The 27,620-nt window shown below is 44.7% G+C and overlaps 1 protein-coding gene across 1 annotated transcript in view; it reads left to right on the forward strand.

Moving 5' to 3' along the window:
- Positions 1 to 1,452: 1,452 nt before the first annotated feature.
- Positions 1,453 to 27,620, forward strand: part of dpysl4 (dihydropyrimidinase like 4) — a 56,284-nt gene continuing 30,116 nt past the window's right edge. Inside the window, exons 1-7 of the mRNA XM_078413677.1 lie at positions 1,453 to 1,751; positions 14,970 to 15,058; positions 20,650 to 20,834; positions 22,622 to 22,792; positions 24,195 to 24,256; positions 24,353 to 24,433; positions 25,303 to 25,371. Coding sequence (XP_078269803.1) covers positions 1,710 to 1,751; positions 14,970 to 15,058; positions 20,650 to 20,834; positions 22,622 to 22,792; positions 24,195 to 24,256; positions 24,353 to 24,433; positions 25,303 to 25,371 — 699 coding nt within the window. The 5' untranslated portion in view covers positions 1,453 to 1,709. The remainder of the gene's footprint in view (positions 1,752 to 14,969; positions 15,059 to 20,649; positions 20,835 to 22,621; positions 22,793 to 24,194; positions 24,257 to 24,352; positions 24,434 to 25,302; positions 25,372 to 27,620) is intronic.

Raw genomic sequence — 27,620 nt, forward strand, 5'->3', positions numbered from 1 at the left:
TTGCATTCGTCTTAACTGCTAAACTTGTTGGGGTTTAAAAAAAAAAAGATCAGCTGGGTCTTGCGGGGTGAAGCATTGTTCAATTTGTGCGTAACGCGACAATGTTCCCAGTGTGGGAAGGAAGGAGTATGGATATATCGCCCATTGGGAACATCTGGCTTTGTAACGGCTCCCTTAGAAAAGCTTTGCTCTCCCACGTGTCAATTGTAACCACAAAAAAAGTTTCTACAAGCACTTTTAGAGCAGTTGGACCGCTCCACGTCTCCATGTTTTGATATTGGTGGAGAAATGACTAGGTTGGTTTATATTGACCTGGTGGGTACTCACCAGGCTGAGTTGACCATTAACACTGGACAAGGTACTAGAACGAGGTGCCATCTACTTAAACTTTCCATTAAACTTTGCTGCATTTTACGAAGCCAGCCTCGGAACATTCATTCGAAGCTTTGACTGGTTGTTTCGAGTCAATGTTCTCACCAAAGCACGTTACACAGTTAGTTCTCCGTATGTGTACGCGTTAAGTCCAGCGCCGTGCTGTTGTGTTGTGGATCTTCAGGACAATAGGAGAAGATCTTCACGTGTTTGTTAGCTTGAATCCCAGCCTGCCTTCCTTACCTCTTAGACCACGGTATTATCACAATGAACACCGAGATGGATTGTACAGCAAACTCGCCGCGGATTATCTGATTAAATCAAATGAACAAAAATAAACCAGCAGGGTCATCATATTTTGTTTTTATTCACAAAAATGCTGGAATAACTCAGCAGGTCAGGCAGCATCTCAGGAGAGAAGGAATGGGTGTTTACTCCAAATAACAAGAGAAATCTGCTTGCTGCTCGATCATTCCAATGGATAACCAGCAGTGGAGAAGATTCTGTCCGTGATTATTATAACGGGGAACCTTGAACATGATAGCAAAATCTCACTAAACCATTGCTCAATAAATCCTTCCATCCCCTGCTCTGATCATGCCGAGTGGTGCCCTGGGATTCAAACGTTAGAATCGTGTTTATTTCTTTATTTTCTACACTGAGAACGTAGGCGAGATAATATGTTGAGTAAATATATCCATTCTGAAATTATTGTTTTGAAATGTAAAAGATTTTTTTTTTCCCCCGGCGATTTTTTAAATGCAAGCATTTATTTGCACAGTGGAGCAACGCATTTTGTGAATACATTTATTTGCACAGTGGTGAGGATTGTCGGCGATCATTCTCTTTTAAAAATCTTTTTTTTATTTTTTAAATGATGTTTCATTTGGGATGTGGTCGATGGAAGGCAGAGCTGGCGTGTGGAGAGAGGCCGCTGGCTTCTCTGCCCTCTGCTCTGTCCTGGAGGTTGTGGATACGGGGGAGGGAGCAAGGGAGCTGGGAAATGCTAATAAGGAAGATGGTCTACGAGCTCGCTTAGAGGGGGGAGGGAATGAGAGAGAGGGAGAGAGAGGAAGTTGGAGGGAGGGAGGGAGGGGGGAGGGGGGTTTGTCGAGGCGGTGCCAGTCTGCGCTGCGAACCTCGTCTGGTCCGCACAATCACCATTTTCAGCACCACCACGAGAGAGAGACCAGAGAGCCGCTCTACAGAACAACAACAACAGGAGAAAAAAAACACAATACCTCCCCCCCCCCCCCTCCCCCCCCCCCCGCAGCAGCAGCAGATCTTCCTCGTCTTCCGTTGCTCTGCATTAAAAGCAAAGGTCCGAGTCCGGAGACATGCTGTCCTACCAAGGCAAGAAGAACATCCCGCGGATCACGGTAAGCGGTGGGGAGAGTTTAGCAGGGGGCTGACAGCCCTGGTGTGTGTGTGTGCAGGCAGGGCATGCAAGGCAGGGAAGGGCAGGGAGGGAGGGAGGGAGGGAGGGAGGGCGGTGGTTGCATGAACGTCGGTCTCTCTCTCTCTCTCTCTCTGCACCGCTGCGGATTATGTGTGTGTGTGTGTGTGTGTGACCCAGGCGGGCTATACACTCCTCGCCCAATCTCTCTGTGCTCGCTCACCGACCTGGCTGCGATGCACACACACACACACACACACACACACACACACACACACAAATATATATATATGCATATGTGTGTATTTAAAAAAAAAATCATTTGGCCGTCTGAAAATGGCGACGTTGCAACATAGATGGAAAATGGGGATTGAAGGAAGACCGTGCTTCACTCACTGCGGCGGTGGGGGTGGGTGGGTGGGTGGGGTGGGGGGTGGGAGCGCCGCTCGCTCGCTTCGTATTGGGGAAAAGGGAAGCTGAAATTTGAATGTATTCATGAAAGCGAATGTAGCATCTGGTGCCCGGCCGAGGGAACCAAACAATGGCACCCGGAGCCTGCTTGCAACTGGGTCATTTTGTCCCAGGTTATGAAAGGATGGGCGCACTCACACACACACACACACACACACACACACACACATTTACTGCAGAGATCTCTGCATTGAACAGAAATTAACCCCATCCCCACCCTCCCCCCCCACCCCCCCAGTGCCGTTTTATCCTGCACTCGACCGCATTTATGTTAAGAAATTGGATTGGCAAACGGTCTTGTCAGATCTGGGCTCTGTAATAAACAGTCTTTTTGGTTTTTGTTTAAACAAAAAAAGATATATATATATATATATATATGTGTATTGCATCTGAATGACATTTGCACAGTGGGGAGAGGAGGGAGCTGCAGGCATGCGCGATCGCAAGCCCATTCATCCTTGGCATTTCGCCCTTTGTGCTTGGTGAGTTGGCTGCAAAACTGGGCGTAGTTGCTGCTTTAAAGAAAAGACAGTCTGATTGACCGCGTTTGTCAGTTTCGGAGATGGAGCTGGCCAGGGGATGATTGTCCTCTTCTGCAACTGAGCAAAATGCAAAGCTCAAACCTGCGACAAAATATGTGTGGATATTCGTGACAACCGCATTCATGTTAAGAAATAGATTGGCAAACATGGGGGGGGGGGGCTTGTCAAGTCTACGCTCTGCAATAAACATCCTACTTTTAAGATGAGTCTCGACCCAAAACGTCACCCATTCCTTCTCTCCCTAGATGCTGCCTGTCCCGCTGAGTTACTCCAGCATTTTGTGTCTATCCTGGATATTCCCGTTGGAAATGTTAAATAAATAGCACAATATAAATGGATGAGGGGGTGGGGTGGGGTGGGGGCTGAAACCAAACCACACAATTACCTTAACTGCGGGGTGCCCTTTTTTTTAATGGCCGATTTCCTCTTCTTCAGGGTGGGTGATGTAGGGTGTAGCTTTATGTTTAAAATGTGTGTGTGTGTGTGTTGGAAGCCCTTGAATTCACACGATGACTTGCACAAAAGAAACATCAAACGATGCTTGCAGGTAGGTGGGGTGATGAAGAACATTAAACCGAGCAGGAGAATGAATGGGGATCTGGTGCAAGACCAGCAGGGTTTAGGTTTCGAACGTTTTAAGGCATGCGGAAAGATAAAACAAGGCAGAAAATGGGTGTGAACAGAATTGCAGGCTGCCAGGCTTTGATGTCCTTGCATTTTCATCATTGTTGCAAAGGGGGCAGCCAGATTGTGGAAGGATGTGAACTGAACTGCAGGTTTGGAATGGTTGCGGAGACAAGGCTAGGTGAAGCACGGGGGTATTAGTAAAATAAAATAACACCAACTTTCTGGAGAGGATCAGGCAGGAGTTGAAACCTATGATCAGATCCTGGATGGCAGGGTGAACATTGTGGCTAACTCCTGTCCCTGTTAATTATATTCATGTGAGACACCCAGGATTAGGGAGAAAGGTGTGTAGGAAGGAACTGCAGATGCGGTTTCAACCAAAGATAGACACAATAAAGCTGGAGTAACTCAGCGGGACGGGCAGCATCTCTGGAGAAAAGGAATAGGTGACGTTTCGGGTCGAGACCCTTCTTCAGACCGAGAGTCAGCGAGGTCAGGAATCTTAGAAGAATGGGTTTTCTCGCCCAGACTTTTCCCAGGACCCTCAGTCTGAGGAAGGGTCTGGAACTGAAACGTCACTTATTCCTTTTCTCCAGAGGTGCTGCCTGACCCCGCACTCAGTTACTCCAGCATTTTGTGTCTATACTAGGGAGGGGAAGACGGGTTTACTCTGAGAGTGATGCACATTTTTAAGCTCATCTCAGGTCCAAAACTATACGTTTGTGCATCATGCATGGCCAGCGATGGAGGATATTGGGTAAAGGAGAACATCTGGTAGGAAAGGACAACGATAGCTCAGGAATTACACGTGTTGACTGGAGAAGGTGTCGACTGTCATCACCTGTCATTACAAGCAAAACGTCAGGTATGGAGTTGAAGATGTTGGGGCAGAGATAAGGCTAGTGTCAGGTTTATATATGGAAACTGATCCCATGTAGGATATCGTGCAGAGAAATGTTTCAGAAGAGAAATGGAAAAGAGTTTGAGAAACAGCCGAGAACATGATGAGCTTTTGGGCGGGAGGGGCAGAGAACAATATTCAGAATTGGGAGAAGAAGCCAATGAAGCAGAATGTGAGCTACGTTGCAAGAAATAGACCAGAAGCAAACGTGAGCTCTTGGGAAAACCATAGATCAGCATAAACTGCTTAATCATTCTGAAGGCCACAGATTGAGAACACAAGAACACAAAGGGCAGTGGATTGCAGTTACGTTATAGTCATGACACAGATCTCACAGTACTTTTGATGGTAGGCAAATAATACAGTCCGCCATAAGTAGGTGAGGCAATTCTGTCCAGAGGATGGGTATGTGCAGGGGGAATCATCAAAGTTCAAGATCACCAGCACTCGCTTATTGAAATTGGAAGAGGGTGCAACAAGATCTCAACATATTTTTCTGCATCTCCAGATTAATTCACAACGGTGCATATTCATTACTATTCCTCCCCTCCTGCACTTGTGGGTGCAAAGTTGTGCAGGAGGAATTACAGACATCAAACCAACCACAGGAGGTGGTAGCAGTTCCATGATTCTGCTTCTGGGGTTTATGAAGAGATTCCACCCTGCCCCACAATTATTTTGTTATATACTCCACCACTGCAGACAGTGTTGATTGAACTTGCTGTTCCTTCCCTAATGCCAACATTGTCCATGACTGATCTAAACACCACATAAACACAGAGGTTTGATTTTAATGTCCTAAAGTGACAGCTACTATCGATATACTAAAACTCTCATTTGTTTGTTTGTTTGTTCCTGAACTACAGCCAAAACGGTCCACGACATCACAACAATTTTAGGCCCACCTTACTCACCGTCCTCCCTTTGGTGCTAATGGAAGAAGTTTCATTGAAATCGGTGTTATATTTTTTAAGTTATTCACATTTTAAAGTTTAAACCTACCTCCTAGGCAGGCACGGGGGGGGGGGGGGGGGGGGAGGGAGGGGGGGTGGAGGGAGGGGGAGGGGACGGAGGGAGGGGGGAGGGGGGAAGGGGTGAGAGGGGGAGGAGAGGGTGCTGCACCAATGCAGGAGAGGTTTGGGCCCAACAGGTCCACTTGGTCTAGTTTACATTAAAAACTAGGAATACAGTTGTTGTCCAGGTTTTCTATCATTGTAAATCCATGCGTTCACTGCAGAAAACAAACAACCCCATTGCATTTCAGATTGCATGCAAAGCCAATGACAGAATTAAGCGACGTCGTTTTCCAGACAAAAAATCAATTAGCATACCTATGCTTAATTATGATAATAACAAATAGAACACAATAAAATTCCTTTGTTTCTTCAACATTTAATGGTGGCAAGTCATTGCTTAGAGATCAGGAATCTTGGAGGAATGGGTTTCTTTCCCAGATATTTCTAACTAATGACAGGACAGGATCTGATGAGAATCCTTCACCACTTTTTTTTCGTGTTGACAGAATCTAAAATCAATGCCAGCCAGGTTGAGAGGTTGGTTGGCCAATGCTCAGGGATTCATTCAGCATCTGCTTACAGGTAAGGAGTGGAGAAGAGTGAGGGAAATGGAACAAAATCTCATGAGTTATAGGCACTGGAATTAGAAGGGACAGAGAAGTCCAGAAAGGTCAGCATGATCTAAGAGGAGTCAGGAAGAACAGAAGAGACTCAAAATGCTGGAGTATCTCAACGGGTTAGATTTATACAGTCAGAGTCATACAGCGTGGGAAATAGGCCCTTCGGCCTAACTTGCACACGCCGACCAACATGCTCCATTTATGCTGGTCCCACCTGCCTGCATTTGGCCCACATCCCAATAAACCTATCCTATCCATGTACCTGCCTAAATGTTTCTTAAACCTTTTGATAGCAGATCAGGAGATTCAAGGAAGATCTTGGAAAACTCAAGGACTCATCAGAAAAAGTAGGGGGAATCATAAGGATCTAGAAGTTGAAGAGAGAGGAGTTTGAACAACTTGAAAGATAAAAAAAACTGTTAGAAAATTCCCATAGGTATAGGGAATTGGATCATTAGATTTGGGCTGTGAAGACTGAGGACGTGTCAGAAACAGACGAGAGGGATCGGGATGGAACCAGAAGGGTCAAAGAGATGAGAGGACTTGGGGAGGAATAGGAACAGTCGGGTTGCATCATCTTGTGGAGGCTTTGAAGCAGATATAATGGATCCAGCAGGTAAGCAGAAAAACCACCACTTCCTTTAAACCACCAGCTTTTCAATTGGCACCACAAACTTGGCACAAGTTAGAATTAATAATTCTACTCCAGTTAGGATGGATGATTCTATTTAAGTTAGCATGGATAATTCCTGGTCAGCTAAAGGGCCTGTTTTCATGCTCTATTAAATATGAGGCAAGCATTTTGATTAAAGTATTTAAAGTGCCAACTTTCTTCCTGTAGTATAAGAAAATAACTGCAGATGCTGGTACAAATCGAAGGTATTTATTCACGAAATGCTGGAGTAACTCAGCAGGTCAGGCAGCATCTCGGGAGAGAAGGAATGGGTGACGTTTCGGGTCTTCCCGAAACGTCACCCATTCCTTCTCTCCCGAGATGCTGCCTGACCTGCTGAGTTACTCCAGCATTTCGTGAATAAAAAACTTTCTTCCTGTGAACAGCTTGGTCCCCCAAACCTCACTTCCCTGAATGACTCACACATTTAACATTTGAACATCTTTCCCATCCCAGTAGTCCAACACATTCTAGCATGGAAATTTCATTCCCACTATGTTTTCAGTGTTTGCATTGTCTTATTTAAGACACATTGAAATGTGTACTTCCACTGCATATCAATGATTCAGCATCAAAGAAATCTGAACATAAAGCATAGAAAACCTGTAAATCAGGAAGAGAGACAAGGCTGGTAAAATTTTGATTCATTAACATTATCTAGGCCCCCTAAGTGGATTGTGCGTCAATTCAATTCCAAATATGGATTTTTTTAAAGTGCCTGATTTGATCTATGGACAACAGTGAATTAATCAACCTTGACCTACCGATGTCCAGACAAATATCCATCAATAAATATTATTTTAACAAAAGCAGATTATCTACTCCTTTTGTGTAGGAAGGAACTGCAGACGCTGGTTTAAATCGAAGGTAGACCCAAAATGCTGGAATAACTCAGCGGGACAGGCAGCGTCTCTGGAGAGAAGGAATGGGTGACGTTTCGGGTCCTTCAGACTGATGTCAGGGGATTTTAGATTTTTTTTTAGAGATACAGCGCGGAAACAGGCCCTTCGGCCCAACGAGTCTGCGCCGCCCAACGATCCCCACACATTAACACTATCCTACACCCACTAGGGACAATTTTTACATTTACCCAGCCAATTAACCTACATACCTATTCATCTTTGGAGTGTGGGAGGAAACCGAAGATCTCGGAGAAAACCCACGCAGGTCACGGGGAGAACGTACAAACTCCGTACAGACTGCGCCCGTAGTCAGGATGGAACCTGAGTCTCCGGCGCTGTAATCGCTGTAAGGCAGCAACTCTACCGCTGTGCCACCGTGCCGCCCCTGGCGGAGTGGGCGGGACAGAGATAGAATGTAGTCGGAGGCAATAAGACTAGTGGGAGAACTTGGAAGGGGGTGGGGATGGAGAGAGGGAAAGCAAGGGCTATTTGAAGTTAGAGTCATCTACTTCTTTATCTGATTGCCATTTCTGGAACAGTGCTGCGTACACATGGACTGCCATGTTTTGCTATATTAAAACATGACCAGGTTTTGAGAAAAAAAAGGACTTTTAGGCCGTGAAACACCTTGGACTTCCTGAGTCAAAGGAATCCATTATTTAAACTGAAATCCATTTTCTTATTTCCAGTGGTGCTGAGGCACAATATTTGATATAGTTATTTTGAATGAGGGATCGACTTAGTGGAGGGAGAAAAGCAACTGATTTTCCCATTTCTGATTGGTATCTGATGGTACTTGCTGCATTAGTAATTACGCTAGGAAACAAAATGAGAGCCCTCTCTTGTGATGTCCTTTCCCCAAACTACAGAAGATCATCAGTGATAGGAGTAGAAGTAGGCCATTCGGCCCATCAAGTCTACTCCGCCATTCAATCATGGCTGATCTATCTCTCCCTCCTATCCCCATTCATCTTTGGAGTGTGGGAGGAAACCGAAGATCTCGGAGAAAACCCACGCAGGTCACGGGGAGAAAGTACAAACTCTCTTGCCTTCTCCCCATAACCCCTGAGACCCATACTAATCATGAATCTATCTACCTCTGCTCTCTGACTAAAGAAATTCCTCTTCATCTCCTTCCTAAAAGAACATCCTTTAATTCTGAGGCTATGACCTCTTGTCTTAGACTCCCCCACTAGTGAAAACACCCTCTCCACATCCACTCTATCCAAGCCTTTCATTATTCTGTACATTTCAATGAGGTACGTGAGGTTCAACGTTTACATGACACACTATTTATTTTTGGTCTGGAGATAGATTAGGAAACTAGATTGCTGCTCCCATTGTGGGGCAGTACCATTGTGGAGCAGAGGTTGAAACTGAGAAAGAAGAAAGAAAATAGTCCATGAGAAAAATAACTTGAGATGCTGAAAATGTGAAATAAGAACAGGGAAAATATGGAGACGTATAGCAGGTCAGGCAACATTTGTAGAAATAAAAGCAGTGCTAAGGTTTCAGGTTCATGAGCTTTCATTGGAACATTTACAGTCTGAATTACTTGACTTTGTAATGAAAATTTCCACTCCAAGGATTACACTAAATACTTAACATTGCTATTCTGAGGAAAGAGCATCTGAATTTACCCCCCTCTCTTTCTCCATAAGAGAGTTTTAGTTTGTACAGGACCTTTCACCACCTGTTTTTCTCCATAAGAGAGTTTTAGTTTATACAGGACCTTTCATGCTCCCAGGAAGTCCTTCCAATCCAATTAAGTACTTCATTGCTACAAAGTGAAAAGATGCAGCTGCCAATATGAATCAACAAACAACTTAAATTGTAAGAAAGCAGGGTCTCCTTGCTGCCCGGGCTGAAACATCAAGGTCTAGTTATGAGCATACATTAACATTCCAAAGACGTACAGGTATGTAGGTTAATTGGCTGGGTAAATGTAAAAATTGTCCCTAGTGGGTGTAGGATAGTGTTAATGTACGGGGATCGCTGGGCGGCACGGACTTGGAGGGCCGAAAAGGCCTGTTTCCGGCTGTATATATATGATATGATATGATATGATAACATCGAGCTGATGTTACATTAGGATCATCGGAACATCAAACTGAACACACTCAGATACTGATCAAGACGAGCCTGATAATCCGTGCATGAGTTTTCTTTCATTCTGAACAGAGCAGCATTGAAGTCTGGAAATAAAAGTCTGTCATTGTCACTCGATTTGATTCCATAACTCAATCTTTGAGGAAGTTATTAATTGAGAGCCCAGGTTCGACCTGAGGAAAATACAAACTATTGGATATAAAGTGGAGGCACCTGGTTGTACATAAGAGTGAAGAGTAGATTCCCCCTTTATGCAGTTCTCTATGATTTGAAATGGTGCAAGACTATCTGGTGGAGGGATGTCATACACCTTAACTACACCAGGGATATTTGCCATCCACATCCAGCACCTCTCTTACAGACAGGTGACACATGCTTCTCGTTCTTTGAGGACCTGTAGGCTTACATAGGCTTTGATTCACAAGTGAAGACATCAAAACTAAACAAGCTTTCAACTCTAAGCAAGCCATGCACCTCTTCATCACTTAATGCATTCAGATGAAAATGTAAATGCTGGACAATGAGCAGTGCATAGCTGAGAAATGAATGAGGCAACTTATGGGTGCTGTACCTGTTTGATTATGGTGGTTCATCCTATACATTGACCCAGATAACCAACAATGTGAAAGGCTCTTGGTACAGATACAGATACATTGGTACAGATACATTGTCCAATGTAGTCTTGCACCATTTCAAATCATATGTTGAAAGGCTGGAGCGATTGGGCTTGTATACACTGGAATTTAGAAGGATGAGGGGGGATCTTATTGAAACATATAAGATAATTAGGGGATTGGACACATTAGAGGCAGGAAACATGTTCCCAATGTTGGGGGAGTCCAGAACAAGGGGCCACAGTTTAAGAATAAGGGGTAGGCCATTTAGAATGGAGATGAGGAAGAACTTTTTCAGTCAGAGGGTGGTGAAGGTGTGGAATTCTCTGCCTCAGAAGGCAGTGGAGGCCAGTTCGTTGGATGCTTTCAAGAGAGAGCTGGATAGAGCTCTTAAGGATAGCGGAGTGAGGGGGTATGGGGAGAAGGCAGTAACGGGGTACTGATTGAGAGTGATCAGCTATGATCACATTGAATGGCGGTGCTGGCTCGAAGGGCTGAATGGCCTACTCCTGCACCTATTGTCTATTGTCTATTGTTTATAATATGCACCATTACGCAGTGCTACCACATGAAAGAGTTATAGACGACTCCATTCTCTCATTGCACAGCACATCTGTAATCATCAATACCACAAAGTTGTTAAACACTTGCTTTCACACAAGTCATTCTCCCTTAACTTTAAAGCCGTATCCTTCTCCCATTAGGGGAAAAGCTGAAAAGCACGTTTCTGAGGGCCAGCTGAGTAATTAAACGTAATTTGAAACCATAACTTATCACCATTCAATCGTTTCTTCATATTCCTCTAAATAATTACTTTGTATAAATATGCTCTGCAAAAGAAACAGGGTTTTTGTTGAGTGCAATATTGATGTGCAGAAGAAATATATTAGGCAGCTGGATGTACCTAACCATCTCTGTAGTACATTCTGATAGTACTATTGTGTGCTGTGTATATATTTTCTCTGCCAAGAGTCACCATTATAGAGATTTAAAGGAGTACATCAAGAGGACCACTGTGCAAGTCTTAGCAACATGAGGAGAGTACAAGAGTAAATCCTTCGCTGGCAACTCGAGAACTCCTTTCTGCTCTGCAAAAGATACCTCTTACAGACCTTTGTGGGTTAACCTGCCCAATCTGCACGGATCTTTCCAGCTTCAAATGCCTTCAGTCCTCAAAAAAACTCACAAACCTGCTCCGGAAATTTTCTCCTGTATCTTGCCAAGAACACAGAATACAATAGGAAGAACTGTCAAGGCACCATACATTGCAGTATCTAGCAGTTATGAATCTGTGGATGCATCTGGAGGTTGGAATGGCAGCCAGCATGTACTTTTTGCAGCATTTCTGCTATTGCTTGGTATGCCACGGCTTGCATATTTTCCAGTATCTTTGTCGGCATTGGAGTGGGCTGGTGTTAGAGACTGGGGGGGTTGCCATATTGAATAACAACTGTTTCATTTCAGCGACACCAACTATATGTCATGTTGCACCCTCTTCCACACAATCAGGGAAATAGATGAGGCGTTTTCAAAGTGACACATCAACTGAGTCTTAACAACCATTGGGTATTTCTACTCTCCAAGACTGCTGTGCCAATTGTGGGAATCACACACGAGGTTGGGTGGCTTTGTCCCATTGTCTGCCATGACTTCAGGTGGCGGTTCCTGCCAACTGTATTGGGCCACAAGAAGTACAGATTTCCGTGTTATTCCACTTGCTCAACTGATGTTGAGCAGGACAGAGAGAAAAATCCTCATTCATGCAGGGAGCTCAGTATATGAGCCCTCAACTCACTCCGCAACAACCCGGACTTAATAATTAAACCCGCTGACAAGGGAGGGGCTGTGGTAGTCTGGCGTGCTGACCTCTACCGCACCGAGGCCAGACGACAACTATCAGACACCTCTTCCTACCTATCCCTGGACCATGACCCCACCGATGAACACCAGACCTTCATCAGCAGCACCATCACCGACCTCACCAACTCCGGCGAACTACCCCTCAGTGCCTCCAATCTCATAGTTCCCCAGCCCCGCACGGCCCGATTCTACCTCCTACCCAAAATCCACAAACACAATTGTCCCGGCAGACCCATTGTCTCTGCCTGCTCATGCCCCACCGAACTTATCTCTACCTACCTCGACTCCATCCTATCCCCCCTGGTCAAATCCCTCCCCACCTACGTCCAAGACACCTCACACGCTCTCCATCTCCTGGATAACTTCCGGTTCCCAGGCCCCCACTCCCTCATTTTCACCATGGATGTCCAGTCACTCTACACTTCCATCCCCCACAAGGATGGTCTCGAAGCCCTCCGTTTCTTCCTCGACCGTAGAACCAGCCAATCCCCATCGACCAACACTCTCCTCCGCCTAGCAGAGCTGGTTCTTACCCTCAACAACTTCTCCTTTGACTCCTCCCACTTCCTCCAAACCAGAGGCGTAGCTATGGGCACTCGCATGGGCCCTAGCTACGCCTGCCTCTTTGTCGGGTACGTCGAACAATCCCTGTTCCAGACGTACACTGGCCCCATCCCCGAACTCTACCTCCGCTACATCGACGACTGCATTGGTGCTACCTCTTGCACCCATGCAGAACTCACTGACTTTATACACTTCACCTCCAATTTCCATCCTGCCCTTAAATATACCTGGACTATCTCTGACATCTCCCTCCCGTTTCTGGACCTCACCATCTCCATCACAGGAGAAAAATTAGTGACGGACATTTATTACAAGCCCACCGACTCGCACAGCTATCTGGACTACACTTCTTCCCACCCGGTCCCCTGCAAAAAGTCTATCCCCTACTCCCAATTCCTCCGTCTACGCCGCATCTGTGCCCGGGATGAGGTGTTTCAGACTAGGGCTTCCGAGATGTCCTCGTTTTTCAGAAAACGGGGCTTCCCCTCCTCCATTATAGATGAGGCTCTCACTAGGGTCTCTTCTACATCCCGCAGCTCCGCTCTTGCTCCCCATCCCCCCACTCGCAACAAGGACAGGATCCCCCTCGTTCTCACCTTCCACCCCACCAGCCAGCGGATCCAACATATCATCCACCAACATTTCCGTCACCTACAACAGGACCCCACCACTGGCCATATCTTCCCATCCCCTCCCCTCTCTGCATTCCGCAGAGACCGTTCCCTCCGCAACTCCCTGGTCCACTCGTCCCTTCCTACCCAAACCACCCTAACCCCGGGCACTTTCCCTTGCAACCGCACGAGATGCAACACCTGTCCCTTTACCTCCCCCCTCAACTCCATCAAAGGACCCAAACATTCTTTCCAGGTGAGACAGAGGTTCACCTGCACCTCCTCCAACCTCATCTATTGCATCCGCTGCTCTAGATGTCAACTCATCTATATCGGCGAAACCAAGCGCAGGCTCGGCGATCGCTTCGCTGAACACCTGCGCTCGGTCCGCATTAACGCCACTGATCTCCCGGTGGCCCAGCACTTCAACTCCCCCTCCCATTCCCAGTCTGACCTCTCTGTCATGGGCCTCCTCCAGTGCCATAGTGAGGCCCGCCGGAAATTGGAGGAGCAGCACCTCATATTTCGCCTGGGCAGTTTGCGGCCCGGTGGTATGAACGTCGACTTCTCCAACTTCAGATAGCTCCTCTGTCCCTCCCTTCCCCTCCTCCTTCCCAGATCTCCCTCTATCTTCCTGTCTCCACCTATATCCTTCCTTTGTCCCACCCCCGACATCAGTCTGAAGAAGGGTCTCGACCCGAAACGTCACCCATTCCTTCTCTCCCGAGATGCTGCCTGACCTGCTGAGTTACTCCAGCATTTTGTGAATAAATCGATTTGTACCAGCATCTGCAGTTATTTTCTTATATTATGACATATAAAATACAGAGGGAACAGAAAAACAGTGGATGCGTGCTTGAAAGTTGTTTGGAGCCCAACAACACACAAAGCAAAAATAGTGTGAACAATTGTTCAGTCTTGTGTTAAATAATTTTCTAAGTTTGTGGATTCAGTTCTCCCGAACAATGATGCATAAACATGTTAGGCAACAGCTTAGCTCATTCGGTCATAGGCTCTCTGATTTACTAAATTGCAGATAATTGAAAGGGTCACATCACAGTGAAGGCAAGAAATTACACTATCAGTACTGTCATGTGTCGGATCTTGAATCAAAGCCCTTTGCATGGCTGGAACCCATGACATAAATTGGAGGAAATGCAACAACTCTAGTGCGCAATTCCTCTTTCAACAAAGACCATCAATAATGGGTTATAGACTGGAATCTGTACTGCACTCAGGGCTCAATGCATATTTACTGGGGGGCTTTTCTGTAGAACAGTTCAATCAGTCATCAAGTACCTACCCAGTTTCCCTTTGAAAGCACTATTTAACTGTGCCACCACTCTTTAGGCAGTGTTTCCAGATCTTCACTGTTCTGTTTGTAAACACCCCACCCTGTAACTTTTGCCCTGCGGCATATTAATGTGAGTTGCCCTCGAGTCATCTCCGAGTGGGAATAACTTCCCTCTGCCTACCCCATCCAAACCCATCTATACCTGTGTCAAACCTCATCTCAACCAGCTTTGCTTCTCGGCACAAAAAAGGTCAATTTTCTCCAATCTAATGTTACAATGTTGACCCAAATAATCTCAGTTATAACTATGTCTCTTGATATTTTCATAAATCTTACATTGTCCTCGATAGCAACATAGTAAGCACGTTTTAAATACCCAATTCTTTATTTCTTCCAGAGCGACCGCTTACTCATTAAAGGAGGGAAGGTCGTCAATGATGACCAGTCATTTTATGCTGATATTTACCTGGAAGATGGGATTATCAAGTAAGTAAAATCAAATTTCCCCCGCATAGCATCTATTGATGGATTGTAGCTGACTAATCGGGTCGAAACACAGGCTGTGCTGTACTTTGACTCTTCTCAGTATTGATGAAAGATCATTGACCTGAAATGTTAATTATACTTCTCTCCCCACAGAAGCTGTCTGTTCGACAGAGCACAGAATTATCAGGTTTTTTTTTAAAAATTGGAATTCCGGCCTTTGCCGATTTTGCTTCTAAATTATGACATTAATAGTGACATTTATCTGCAGTGCATTTGAAAAGGATCGTGAATTGCTCAGAATGGAGATGGTTGGTCATTAAACGACCCAAGAAAACATAACCTTTCCTGCTGCCCAGTAAGAGATTTCATTTTCATGGAAATTAAGTAGATGCTCATATTCTCAGGTCAAAATGTACCTATTAATTCATTGTAGACAACACGGGCATTTTAATTGCATAATTACATGCAAATGGAGCGTGGATCAAATAGCTGATATCGTGAAACCCACCAGCAGCTGTAAAGATTGAATGAGCAATGTCATGTTTAAGTTATCGGCAATTCATAACAATGCTGAAAGCATTAACAAAATGATTCGAGTTAAGCACTGCCTCTCCCCCAGAGTGGTGAATGCATGGTGCAGCTGTATTGCTGTGGGATAGAATAATGGGAGACCAGACACTTCCTCAGAACTAACAGTATTTTTTCTCTAACATTGCTCAACACAAATCAGCTACAGATGATTGAAAGCAGAGTGCAAATGATCAAAGTATGTCAAGAATCCTGGAGACAAATGACTAGCAGCAGTAGAAATGTCTATGCTTGAATGATTAACTTTTTCCCAGTCTACTCAATCGTGGCACGATCTTCTGCACTACAATAGAAATATCCTTCCTACTCGACTCTTTAATGGTGCTCGACAAAACAGTTCGAGTTTTGGTTCTCTGCAGTTTAGAACTACAGTGGTTCAATTCATTTGTGTGCTCGAAGGATAAGGATCCTTCTCTTGAAGCCAACAGCGATGAAGGTTGAAGTGCTAAAACGTTTGTCTGCTTTGACTTTAACTTGAATGAGCTTTCAGATCGGTCTGATGGTTTCCCTGATTTCAACAATGTTGTCATTTCCTCTGTTGTTTGCTTTTGGCACTGGATATCTTTGTGCCAGGAATTGCTTAGCTGTAGTCCAGCAATGCACAATGTACTCTTCTGTATAAATTTAGATCTGCCCTGCAGCTCCAGATGACAAGAGGTTTCTGATGTTTGCATTATCTGAGCTAGCAGTGTGAGTGTTTACTATTTCCATTTCTTAAAAATTGGAAGCAATTTTCTTGAAATGTCACATTTCATAATCATGTGTTTCCAGCAATGCATTCTCCAGCACTGCAATAGTCCAATAACCTGGCATCTGATTATTTGGAAATCCCGATTGCTTCTGCATTTAGCCCACTCATTATCCCCGATCGTGAACTGAGGTTCCAGAGTGCCAGCAGGATGTGTGGCCAGTACTAGGACTGTGGGTTCTGGAGCTGAGATCACCTATAATCAGGGACATGGGTAGATTTGCAGCCAGAGCTGGTGTCTGGAGTGCTTGTCAGTTTTGGTCTATTTTGACATGCAAGCTGAAAAGGCTCTTAAGGCTCATAAGGGTTCCATTTCAATAGACAATAGACAATAGGTGCAGGAGTAGGCCATTCGGCCCTTCGAGCCAGCACCGCCATTCAATGTGATCATGGCTGATCACTTCTTTTCAACTCAGCAGATTCACTGGATAATTTATTACCCGACTGTGTATAATGTAAGGAAAGTGAGATTAAAGTGTATTTGGTTATTAAAAGAAGTAACATATGAAATTATGCAAAACCCGCTAGTCCAGCACCACCAGAACCCGAGTTCACCAGTTATCAGAGATTTATCGCAGGTACTTGTATCTATGATATTCCCGACCTTAGCTTGCTCATAGTTGTTCTCCAACTATTTGGCATGCATCTCTCAGAGCTTGAATTAACAGGCTCGCAGCTAGGAGTGCTAGCTTTTTTGCATTGGAACAGATTCAATGTTTCCATGAAAGCATTTCATCATTCAGGAAGGGTACGTAATGACCTTGATCTGCAATGCTTTTCCTGAACAACAGCTGCGCATAGTCTTTGAATTTTATATTGTTAGATGTTTTTCCTCGTGACTGCTGCAATGTTTTTGTACTCCGTCATTATTAATATTTCTACCTTGTACTGTAATTGACTTCCAATAATGAGCAAAATGTAGTTTAAGGTTTTCTTATTTTTAAACAGTTGTTGTGATGCCCCACTTTACTCAACCACTTTATATTTATTGATACTGGAATTAAAGTAACAATAATATGAAGTGAAGTCATCTTGAAAATCTAGCCTGTAAGGATGTTGTATTGAAATTTCCTCCGCTATGTTAACCAAAGTGAAGATTGCCACATTTAAGCACCTTGCATTGATCTGAATTAAACCTTGCATGCTTTTGCCCCAGTTGATCACAGTCCCATTGTAGTCTTGGAGTAACCTTCTTCACTATCCACTATATCACCAAGTCTGGGCTCGCATGCAAACTTAGTAAACAGATCATCTACATTCATATCCTGTGTCAATATAAATAACAAACAACCATGGACCCAGAACTGATCTCTGCGGCACAACACTCATTACAGGCCACCAGTCTGAAAAACAACCCTGTACCATCACAGATAGACGTAAAACAGATAACCTAGGTTCACTAGGTTAATTCCCGGAATGGCGGGACTGTCGTATGTTGAAAGGCTGGAGCGATTGGGCTTGTATACACTGGAATTTAGAAGGATGAGGGGGGATCTTATTGAAACATATAAGATAATTAGGGGATTGGACACATTAGAGGCAGGAAACATGTTCCCAATGTTGGGGGAGTCCAGAACAAGGGGCCACAGTTTAAGAATAAGGGGTAGGCCATTTAGAACGGAGATGAGGAAGAACTTTTTCAGTGGAGGTGTGGAATTCTCTGCCTCAGAAGGCAGTGGAGGCCAGTTCGTTGGATGCTTTCAAGAGAGAGCTGGATAGAGCTCTTGAGGATAGCGGAGTGAGGGGGTATGGGGAGAAGGCAGGAACGGGGTACTGATTGAGAGTGATCAGCCATGATCGCATTGAATGGCGGTGCTGGCTCGAAGGGCTGAATGGCCTACTCCTGCACCTATTGTCTATTGTCTATAAAATACTGGAATAACTCAGCGGGTCGGGCAACATCTCTGAAGGAAATGGATAAGTGGCGTTTTGAGTTGGGTCCCTTCTTCAAACTCTGATGTTTCTCAATCCAAAACGTAATTTCTCCATTTTCTCCAGAGATGCTGCCCAGCCAGCTGAGTTACTCCAGCATTTTATTTCTATCTATGGTATAAACCACCATCTGCAGTTTCTTTTTATTACCTCTACCGTCACCCTCTATCTTCTACCTTCAATCCAATTTTGTAGCCAGTTGGCTAGTAAGCACTGGATCTTATATCATCTAAATTTCCGGGCCCACCTACCATGTAGTACCTTGCCAAAGGCCTTGTTCAAGTCCATATAGGCAATGTCTACTGCACTATTCTCATCAACCTTTTTCTCGTCTCTTCAAAAATGTTTTAAAACCTCCCACTTATCAGAAGTACCTTTATCAATAGACAATAGGTGCAGGAGTAGGCCATTCGGACCTTCGAGCCAGCACCGCCATTCAATGGGATCATGGCTGATCATTCTCAATCAGTACCCCGTTCCTGCCCTCTCCCCATACCCCCTGATTCCGCTATCCTTAAGAGCTCTATCTAGCTCTCTCTTGAATGCATTCAGAAAATTGGCCTCCACTGCCTTCTGAGGCAGAGAATTCCACAGATTCACAACTATCTGACTGAAAATGTTTTTCCTCATCTCCGTTCTAAATGGCCTACCCCTTATTCTTAAACTGTGGCCCCTGGTTCTGGACTCCCCCAACATTGGGAACATGTTTCCTGCCTCTAACGTGTCCAACCCCTTAATAATCTTATACGTTTCGATAAGATCCCCTCGCATCCTTCTAAATTCCAGTGTATACAAGCCTAGTCGCTCCAGTCTTTCAACATTATCTGCAAACCTCTCCCAGTCAACCTCTGAAAGTTTTTGGCAAATACCGTCAGAATTGACCTTGCCCAGTTTTGGGACCTCAACATTTGAACCAGTCTTATCCATTCCACAATTATTTGAAAATTAATGGAATTATGGTCACTGATTCCAAAGTGCTCCCCTATTAACACTTTAATCAGCCGGCCTCTTATTTCCCAAGAGGTTGAACTTTGTCCCTTCTTTAGTAAGGCAATAATTGGGAACATTTGTCTGAATACACTTAACAAATTCCACCCCATCCATGCACTTAGCATTGCATGGTAGTCCTACACAATAATTGGAAGGCTTAAATTCCCCACTATTAAACCCCTTTTATTCTTGCAGCATCTGTGATTTCCCTACTCCTTAATGTTCTATCTGAGGGGTCATTTTTTACACTAATGTTAGTTGTTATTTAGCATGAGCTGTTGGAGGAGGTGTTGGAGACAGGAATAGTCATGACATTTAGGAGGCAAGTACTTGCATAATTAAGGCATAGCAGGACATGGACTGAACGTGGACAGGCTGGATTAGTGTAGATTGACATGATGGCTGGCATGGACACTGTAGACTGAAGGTACTGTTTCCATGTTGCACGACTGACTCCATGATTGTAACCTACTGTAATTGAAGCCATTTTTACATCAACCATGAACAAATGCCAACTGGCTTCTGACTCTGACATAATGTCGCATAATGTAATGATGGAAGGATTTACATTATTACTAGGAAATCACTCAACTGGTTTCTATTCTTAGTTCCCTCATTTATACAGCCACAGTCTACTTCCACTGTGCAAGTGACACGGTCAATATGGACAGAAATAATCATTGTAAGAAGTCTTTCATGAGTTCATGCAAAACATAATATAAACTGCCAATATTTTCAACACTAAAACTTTACAAAGAAGTCAAGTCAAGTCAAGTCAATTTTTATTTGTATAGCACATTTAAAAACAACCCACGTTGACCAAAGTGCTGTACATCTGATTAGGTACTAAGGAAAAAAATGAAACATACAGTAGCACGCAAACAGTTCACAGCGCCTCCTCAATGAGCCTCAGACGCTAGGGAGGAGAAATAGGTTTTGAGCCTGGACTTAAAGGAGTCGATGGAGGGGGCAGTTCTGATGGGGAGAGGGATGCTGTTCCACAGTCTAGGAGCTGCAACCGCAAAAGCGCGGTCACCCCTGAGCTTAAGCCTAGACCGTGGGATAGTGAGTAGCCCCAAGTCGGCCGACCTGAAAACATGCTAAAGTTTAGGAAGCAAAAGGATATCGAAGAGACCAAAAAGGTGGAAGAAGTATAGATGACTAAAAATTATCTTTAAATAAAGGAACGGAAATTTAGATATTTAATTGAAAGAAACAGTTGTTGAAAAGCAAGCTTGTTATGTAACCTAGGGACAATGCATGCTTTGTGTATATATTGCTACTTCCAACATTACCTCACACCAGTCTAACATATCCTGTGATGTCTTCTCAGACAACTTGGTGATAACCTCATTGTTCCTGGAGGTGTAAAGATAATTGAAGCCAATGGGCAGATGGTCATACCTGGTGGGATCGATGTCCACACTCATCTGCAGATGCCATGCATGGGCATGAACAGTGCCGATGACTTCTATCAAGGAACCAAGGCGGCACTGGCAGGAGGAACCACAATGATAAGTAAGGAATGCGTGTTCTGTTTCCCTTACTTCCGATCCAGAGATACGTTAAAATGAACGAATTTATGGAAACTTACGGCACTTTAAATAATTCAATGTAAGGGTCATATTATTCAATTCACTGATGGGATCAAGTGATATGAGAAATAATAGAAATACCCAGTAAAGACAAATGTTTCTGTACATATAGGAATAGGAATACTTTATTGTCACATGTGACCAGGCACAGTGAGACTCTCTGCTTGCATACACAATATATACAAATAGCAGCCACCTACTGCGTTGACAAAGTTACAAAGCACGCCAGCTCCTCCTTTTGTTCCCCCCCCCCCCCCCAACAGTTCCCCCACGCCAGGTCCCCATTGTCCCGTGTATCCCCCCCCCATTGTTCTCCCCCCTCCTCCCTCACTGCGGTCCCCCCACACTAGGTCCCCATTGTCCTTTGTCTCCCCCCCCCCCCATTGTTCTCCCCCCTCCTCCCTCACTGCGGTCCCCCCACACTAGGTCCCCATTGTCCTTTGTCTCCCCCCCCCATTGTTCTCCCCCCTCCTCCCTCACTGCGCCCCCCCCCACGCCGGGTCCTCCATTGTTCTCCCCCCTCCTCCCTCACTGCGGTCACCCCACACTAGGTCCCCATTGTCCTTTGTCTCCCCCCCCATTGTTCTCCCCCCTCCTCCCTCACTGCGCCCCCCCCACACCGGGTCCTCCATTGTTCTCCTCCCTTACTGTGGTCCCCCCACGCCGGGTCCTCCATTGTTCTCCTCCCTCACGGTGGTCCTCCACGCTCTCATCGACCGTTGACCGGGGGTCGACCCGTGAGGCATCGCCACCGCCGGGAGGCTGCACCACCGCCAAGGCCCCATCGTCGCTAGGCTTCACCGCTGCCGCCGCCAAGACCTCACCAGCAGCCGACGCCCCACTTCACGCCTTCATGGTGCCGACCCGGGCCCCAGCCATGGGCTCCGCCGGTCGCTTTGCCTGACCCGGGCTTCTACCCACGAGCCTCTGGCTGGGGCCCGACCCGAGCTTCTAGATGGCGATCCGGGAGGCATCAAGACCGCGGTGCCTTGATAATGGCCTCTGCCCACGTTCCCTGTCCACATCCGCAGCCCGTCGGGAAGCCATCTATATATATATATACATACACACATATACACACACGCACACATGCACACACACACACACACACACACACACACATATATATATATATTTATGTGAATTCTCTTGCTCACACATGTTTTCCTAATTCCAGACAAAAAAGCAATGTTATCACGGCATTAATAATCACAGTGGGCAAGGTTGATATAATGTCAAATTAGCATTGTCACTCCAGCAGCTGGGATCATTACACTAAGTTAAGCACTTGCCTTTTTTTAAGAGCTTTGCCTTTTCAATCTGATAGTCTGTGGAGCACAAACCCACGTATGATTTCCAAACAGCCCCTTTTCAACATGCACATTAGGATCATTTTACAGGAGACCTGGTCACAGTGTGCACTTGCATGCTAGTGATAAATGCACAGAGAAGACTTATCCAAATTTTAACTGCCTCTTTACACAACACATGGACTGGGTGGCAAAAAGTCAACCACAGTATGGATTTCCTCTTGGAACAGATAATCCCAATTTCCATGACAAAAATAGCTCTTACATTGGAATGTTCGGCATTGAAAGGAAGAGGAACAAAAGGATAAATTGCAAATGTGAAAGGTTTTTTTGAAAGCCAGAGTGAATGGACAAGTCTAAGTTAACTGCATACATCATTTGTCTTTGTTGTGCATCATAGTGGACCATGTCCTTTCTGAACCTGAACCTGGATCCAGCCTTATCTCTGCCTATGAACAATGGCGAGAATGGGGTGACAGCAAGTCTTGTTGTGACTACTCCTTACATGTCGATATTACACGTTGGCACGAAGGCCTGCGCGAAGAAATGGAAACTTTGGTCAAGGACAAAGGTAAATTGTAACATTTTAAGTGGCTTCTAGGATGAAGATCGATCAATCTGTTGTCCAGCTGGTGTTCTCGACGTTTGACTTCTTACAAGACACATCTCCAAGGTGAAGTTCACAATCTGATAAGTCTGTGGAGCACTTACTATTCCCAAACAGCCACTGTTTATTGTGGGAAATAAATGCAACACAATTATTTTTTTAATTGTTGTGGTAACAACTGTGTATCCCATGATAGCTAATCTAGACTCTAATCCCTTTGGTGATAAACACATGAAAGGAAGAAATATACCACGTGGCTACCTTGTGCTCCAGTTAGTTCAGAAAAGGACCATAGAAACATAGAAACATAGGTGCAGGAGTAGGCCATTCGGCCCTTCGAGCCTGTACGCACCGCCATTCAATATGATCATGGCTGATCATCCAGCTCAGTAACCTGTACCTGCCTTCTCTCCATACCCCCTGATCCCTTTAGCCACAAGGGCCACATCTAACTCCCTCTTAAATATAGCCAATGAACGGGCCTCAACTACATTCTGTGGCAGAGAATTCCACAGACTCTCCACTCTCTGTGTGAAGAAATGTTTTCTCATCTCATCTCGGACCAGCTCGATTTTCCATCCATCGCCACCCATTTGGGGCTATTTTACCCCCCCACCCATGCTTTGATATTTGTTTGAATTTAATAGCTCACGTGGCAAAAAAAGAAATATATGCCCATTGACCTGCTCCATTGAAAATATGTCATTAAGTTACTGGAGGCAGAATTCTGAGAATATCTAAGCATGATCAGGGCCATCTTGACATATGGCACATAGACACAAAATGCTGGAGCAACTCAGCGGGACAGGCAGCATCCCTGGAGAGAAGGAATGGGTGATGTTTCGGGTCGAGACCCTTCCTCAGACGGTACATTCGTTAGAGGTGTGCAACGTTTGCAGAACTGTAGCAGAAGAATGTAGTGACGTAATGGTGATGCTGGTAGCAGGGTGGGCCAGGTGACACAGCAAGCTGCTGTCCTCCCCAGCTCTAGGGGAGGACCACACACATAGCTTTCCAATGAGAAAAAAGAAAAATAACACGTGGTGGGACTTTTAATCATTCATGAACTGTTCCAGGATTCTAAGGCATCAATATTTAGCGGATCATTGGTACAAGGCTGTTTGTGGCACTTTGGGGACATGTCATTCCTTTGGGAGAAATGTTTCTTTAAAGGTTTTGTTGATACTCTTTGGTGAATTGCAAGTCTTTGCACACAATTTTTAGATGAAATTAAACTGAATTAACTGAAGCACCGTTGTTAAGTTTTTTAATGTACGTTTTCGGTATGAACTGTTTGCAGAAGCGAAGTTTGAGCTTGCTGCACTTAGCACAATATTTTAATATTTTTTCTGCTTTGTTCGACCAGGTGTGAACTCCTTTCTTGTGTTCATGGCATACAAGGACAAATATCAGTGCAGTGATGCACAGGTAATAATCATGGACAATGGATAACGTTCGCTTCTACTTGTCTAACTATACTTTCTGAAGCACAGATGGTAATAATGTGCCCTTTTGCTCTGGCAGATATACGAAATCTTCAGCATCATCCGAGAACTGGGTGCTATTGCACAGGTGCATGCTGAGAATGGAGACATCATCCAAGAGGTAACGTTTGTCTTTGATAATGTGTCTAAAGCTTTATCAAAGCTTTAAAGCTGGTGAAAGTCACGCATGCAGTTTCAATAACTCAAGGATGTAAATGCTATTTCAAAATACACCGTAATTTAACTATGGCCTAATTTCTTTTTACACCATCCCCCTCCCGAACTTCCCAGCCCCAAACATACAATAGTAGACAACAGTAAAACTACATTCTCTCATGGTTTGGTTTTAGTATGCCACAATATATACTAGAAAAGATCAAAATGGCTTTATATCACCGCACTATGTCACCATGTTTCCATTAGAGGGAGAGTCTAGAACTAGGGGCCATAGCCTCAATTAAAGGATGCTCTTTTAAGAAGGAGATGAGGAGAAATTTTTTAATCAGAGGGTGGTGAATCTGTGGAATTCTTTGCCGCAGAATGCGGTAGAGGCCAAGTCAGAGGATATTTTTAAGGCAGGGATAGATAGATTCTTGATTAGTATGGATGTCAGAGGTTATGTGGAGAAGGCAGGAGAATGGAGTTCGGAGGGAGGGGTCGATCAGCCATGATGGAATGGCGGAGTAGACCTGATGGGCCGAATGGCCTAATTCTACTCCTATTTCTTATGACCTTATGACCACAAACAAAGATGCGTCAGCACAGTAAGTGATCCCATCGGAAAAAGGAAATACCTACCTTGAAGATATGATCAGGAATGCAACTTCTTGCTGCCGATTTGCCTGAGTCACTGTCCAAAAATCTGTTCAAGGATAATGGGGAGGTGAAGAGTTACTGCTGATAATCTAAAGTATGACGTGATTGGAATTGGTTATAAACAGTGCCAAAACCACTGCTGCTTATAATATTAATGAGCCAATCTGTCCATAGGAGCAAAAGCGAATGTTGGAACTCGGAATTACTGGACCAGAGGGACATGTCCTTAGTCGACCTGAAGAGGTAAAACAATTTCGCTTCATTTGAAAGGGCGTGCATCAGGAGAATATGTTGCCCAACTAACATTTGACTAAAAAAGACACAAAGTGCTGGAGTAACGCGGCAGGTCAGGCAGCATCTCTGGAGAACATCAATTTAGTTTAGATCAGTGATACGGCATTGAAACTAGGCCCTTCGGCCCATTGAGTCCACACCCGCCATCATTTACCCGTTCACACTAGTTCAGTTATCCCACAAAAGGACACAAAGTGCTGAACTAACTCAGGCAGCATCTCCGAAGAAACTGGATAGATGACACTTTATGTCGGCAGATTTGAAATTTCACGAGGCTGCCTGACCTGCTGAGTTACTCCAGCACTTTTTGCCTTTTTCGGTAAACCAGCATCTGCAGTTCTTTGTGTTTAACCTTTGACTAATACCGACAGTATGTAAATTATAACAGAAAACTAGTTGAACCTGAATTTCTGATTTTTCCTTTGTTCACATTTGACGGCTCACAAATGTATTTTAAAGTCACCTCTTCTAAAGTGTGCTTTGAGATGGCGTGGTAGAGTGGTGACCATGTACTGTTGGACAGGACAACATGTGTAGTCAATGGTTCAGTGGCCCTAAGACAGATTGAGGAATATTACTTATCGATTGGGAGCACGTTACCTGCTGTGTTGGCAGGGGAAGTACATAGAGAAAATTCACAATGAGCCTGGAGGGGTTGATTGAGTTGATGCTGAGCTATAGTCGATGAACAACAGCATGTTGTTTGCGTTCCTGTTATCCAGAAGGTCCAGAGCAATGTGGAGAGCCAGTGAGAGAGCATCTGTTGTTGAACTGTTATGGCGAGAGGCAGGTTTTCCACCCAGGTCATTTCTAAAGCAGGAGTTGATTTGCTCTATAACCAACCCCTCAAAACACTTCATTACAGTGGCTGCAAGGACAACTGGACAGCAGTCATTGAGACAGGTCACCAAGCTTGTCTTGTGCACTGGTATGACAGATGCACTTGAAGTAGGTGAGGACCTCAGACGCTAGAGCTTGAATACACCAGCCAGATGGTCCACACGTGTCGTTAGCATTGGCCAGATACAGCGCCAGGTATGGACACTCAGCCTCGTTAAGGATGCTCTAAGATCAGCCTCCGAGACTTGAGATCACAAAATCGTCAGGGGCTTTGTGTAGGTGTGCTATTGATCTCCCTTTCAAAGTGTGTCTATAGTATATACTATTATGCCCATGACAGCTGTTTAAACAGCTCTTTGAAATTGCACCAGGTGTCAACAAGACATCTGCCCCAAGGACCCAGGCCCAGCATATTGGGATTATTATGGATTAATGAAATAATATAATGGTCCTCCCATCCTCACCTCGACTCCTCAGCTCCAGCTGCCATGATGCTCCTTTGTGTCGTCAGGGTATGGCGTCACTGTTCAGTTCAGTTTAGTTTATTGTCCCGTGTACCGAGGTACAGTGAAAAGCTTTTGTTGCGTGCTATCCAGTCAGCGGAAAGACAATGCAAGAGTCCAATCAAGACATCCACAGTGTGCAGATACATGATAAGGGAATAACGTTTAGTGCAAATTAAAGCCAGTAAAGTCCGATCAATGATAGCCAGGAATTGTGGTTGCCATGGAGATTTTCTGCCTCGCCCCACATCTGTTGGATTAATGGTATATTTGCCGTCCCCAATGAATGTCACTGAGCACAGAGAGCTTCACTGTCAGATAATGCAGATCTTGTACGGTGTGGATGTTTTGCCAGTCCTATCCCTAATGACATCATCAAATTGGCATAATACTTAACACATTGAGCTCTCAAAAGCAGTAAATCTGGAAGGAATAAAGCATGGTGTTGTTAGAAATATTTTAGACATTTCGTGGAACATTGGATAAAGATTGTAACGTCAACATTTTATTAAATTCTGTAGCATTGCAGTGTTTCTTATAATACATCATTCGCGCTTGTCACTGCAAGCTTGCTTGCAAATGTTATATTTACACGTAGCACTGTTGGCTCGCCGAATTGTGTCTCTCTTCCTTCTGTTTCCATAGTAGCAAAGATCTGTGTTTGGTATTTGGCCTCCTCCAATCTGTTAACTTGCTATAATTCCTCTCTGTTTTGCAGCAACAAGATGGTTTTCATCTTCACTTACCGTCTCTCAGATGAACTGTAGGCTTATGTGAGCTTGTGTACTGGCCTTGTTCCATCACTAGTACTCCTCTGCCTGCTACTAGTCTTCCTCACTCCACTCTGGGATGAAA

This window comes from Rhinoraja longicauda, chromosome 16 (genome assembly GCF_053455715.1).
Source record: "Rhinoraja longicauda isolate Sanriku21f chromosome 16, sRhiLon1.1, whole genome shotgun sequence".
Taxonomy (NCBI): Eukaryota; Metazoa; Chordata; class Chondrichthyes; order Rajiformes; family Arhynchobatidae; genus Rhinoraja; species Rhinoraja longicauda.